The 2,757-nt window shown below is 35.5% G+C and overlaps 1 protein-coding gene across 3 annotated transcripts in view; it reads left to right on the forward strand.

Moving 5' to 3' along the window:
• The first annotated feature begins 1,207 nt into the window (after window positions 1-1,207).
• Window positions 1,208-2,757, forward strand: part of LOC103570878 (zinc finger protein ZFP2) — a 3,954-nt gene continuing 2,404 nt past the window's right edge. For 2 of the 3 annotated variants that reach the window (XM_014441031.2, XM_014441032.2), the window contains exons 1-2: window positions 1,208-1,598; window positions 1,718-2,757. The exon at window positions 1,718-2,757 is cut by the window's right edge and continues 821 nt beyond it. In XM_014441031.2, the coding sequence (XP_014296517.1) occupies window positions 2,209-2,757 (549 nt within the window). In that variant the 5' untranslated portion in view covers window positions 1,208-1,598; window positions 1,718-2,208. Of the gene's footprint in view, window positions 1,603-1,717 lie in introns of all 3 variants that reach the window. The other variant, XM_053736872.1, reaches the window with a different exon arrangement.

A 2,757-nucleotide genomic window follows, 5' to 3' on the forward strand; every position in this document is an offset into this window, starting at 1 on the left:
AATAAAAAATTAATTATTTTTAATATTAAATAGAAAGAATTTTTATTTTTTGTGAGTGTGAATGTAGCTGACACGAGACCATTTATAAATTTTAAATTAATTAAATAATGAAATTTTTAAAAAATGCACGTACTCATTTTTCGAATATTTAAATACGAATGTTTAAATTTTTGTTTATTTATTCATAAATTTAAAACATTGCCAACTGTCAGCTACATTCACACACATATTTTTTAAATAATTTTCGTATAAAAAATTTTATTATTGATTTTTAATTTAAAAAAAAAAATAAAAGTTTCAATTTACCAGTAGATAACTAAAAATCCTGTTAGCCATCAGAGCAATTATTTATATGCAAAATTAAAACTGCAGAGGTCCTCACATCTCGGCTAAGAAAATCACGAGTGTGAATGTAGCAGAGATAATTTATAAATTAAAAATAATGAAATTTAAGAAAAATGCGCGTACGGGTTTTGTATTTTTTTAAATATGCATTTTTTAATTTTAACTCTTACATTTTATTTTTTCATTCTAAAATTTGAAAAATTGCCAACTGTCAGCTACATTCACACTCATGGAAAATTTCTAATTTCCGTTGAATAATTTTTCCATTACATAATTATTCATTACTAATTAAAAAAAAAATAATCGTATGTTAATTTGAAAGTTTTAAATCTATTTTTATAATACACGTCATAAAAAAAATATAATACTGAAGTTAGCCTCTGTCTAATAATTTTTGAATTTCTTTTCAAAACGATAAATTATAAAAAAAAAAATATTTTAAAAAATTGCACCTAAAGTTTTTTAAATTTTCTACACGTGCATATTTTTAGTTTTGATTTTTTTGCAATTGATCAATGTAAAAAAAAATCTGCAAATTTTTAAATTGTCTGTCAACTTTAGAGTCATTGATTTAAATAATTTAAAATTTACCGCGCAAACTAGAGATTGCGCTAAAGGAACTAGAAGTTTTCTATTTTTATCAACAAACAAATAAAATAAATCAAATTAAAATTAAAACTCCATAATTATAAATGTTAATTTATGGTCAGATGTCGCGAAAAAAAAAAAAATCAAACGATTGAACAAAAAAAAGTCGACCGTCCGGAGATCCAAGATGTCGCTGGGTGCTAAAAGCGGAATAAAAAGATGGAGAGGGTAAAAGAGAAAGAGCGAAAGGGAAGTGCCCCAGTAGAGCCACTGCCAAAGTATTAGATGACGTTACCTAAAGCCACACTGCTCCCTCCAAAAATGTTGTTATATTGGTAATATTGTTTTTTAGTAGTTTACAAATAAAATGGCCGATATATGAGGCTATTTTATATGGAGATATAAAATATGCAATTTAAGTTAAATTAATGACCAGCATAATTACGCGTAATAGTATTTGCGGGAAATATAAGTCGCGCAAAGTGTCGTGATATTAAATATAAGGCAAGTGGTGGTGTTGTATTCCCGTGTAAAGAAGGTGGAGGTTGTCTTTTACCGTCGGTTGCCGTCGTGAGACGCCGCGGGGCCCTCGCAATACCGAAACGAAGAATCACTCACACTGTGTGCTGTGGTGTTGGCTCCAATACACTCAAGTAAAATATAACGTGGGTAAACGAACAAATATATATCCTTTTTTTTTGTGTATCATTGGCGCGCACGGTGGCGCGGCAAATATACAAATAAACTCTATATTCTCATCATTAATAATAATATTATTTCCCAGGGGGAGTAACAATTAACGACGAGTGGCAGGAGAGACGAGGCAGCGGCAGAGGCAGAGTCAGAGTCACCGTAGACAAGAGAGACAAGGAGACACCACTCGAGGTGAACACGAGTGTCGAGATTGCAAGCTTCCTGTGGCACCCGTCTGGCGGGCAAATATAACAACAGCATCTAAAGAGAACCAACTGCATTATTTTTTAATAAAATTTATCAGAATCAGCCCCGGGATAGCAGAACACGAGCTGCTGCAGGAATCAGGTCAACAGCAGCGTCCCAACTGGGACACAGATATGATACTCACGAGCAACTACTACAGCTGAGATACTGGAGTGTGACGGGTACGTCTACCTGGAGCCGCTCAAGATATTTCCCGCCGACCAATTCGTCGTTGTGGAACGAGTCGGCGCGGATGATGCGTTGACAGATAGTGAGGTGCCAACAAACAGCACAGTGGCCAGTGAAAGTGATCCCGATCACGCTACCCTTGCCAATATGTGCACGACACCAGGCAACGCGGGCAATGGTTTTGGGTATGCGTGGTCGCTAGGTGGTCCTGGTACTGAATCACGTGATAATCCTCAGGGAGAGCTAACTGCAAATATAAGCTACGCTTTTAACAATAATCAAGATCAGAGCACCAGTCAAAAAATTCAGGTTGACATAAAACCTGCAAAGGTTATCAACAGTACAGCCAGACGCCCGGTATTTACGATGAACGAAAATTGTCAGCAGACACCAACAACTCATGGTCATACCGGAGCTCATAATCAAACTCACGTCACCCATGCACGTATTAAAAAACACTCGGATGTTTTTACCCTTACCTGTGACAAGGGTGGCTGTAATTGTGATGCCGCGCACACAACACCAGCACCAACTATTTTTCCTAATGCATTAGTTTTTACAACTGGTGATAAACATGCGATGAGCAAACACTTTATGACACCTATCGGGCCACTTCAACTTACTGCTGAAGAGTGCAATGAAATATTGATGAAGAGAGCTGCTGCTGCTTCGACTCAGGCCACAACAAATAACGTT

Source organism: Microplitis demolitor, chromosome 2 (genome assembly GCF_026212275.2).
Source record: "Microplitis demolitor isolate Queensland-Clemson2020A chromosome 2, iyMicDemo2.1a, whole genome shotgun sequence".
NCBI classification, from domain to species: Eukaryota; Metazoa; Arthropoda; class Insecta; order Hymenoptera; family Braconidae; genus Microplitis; species Microplitis demolitor.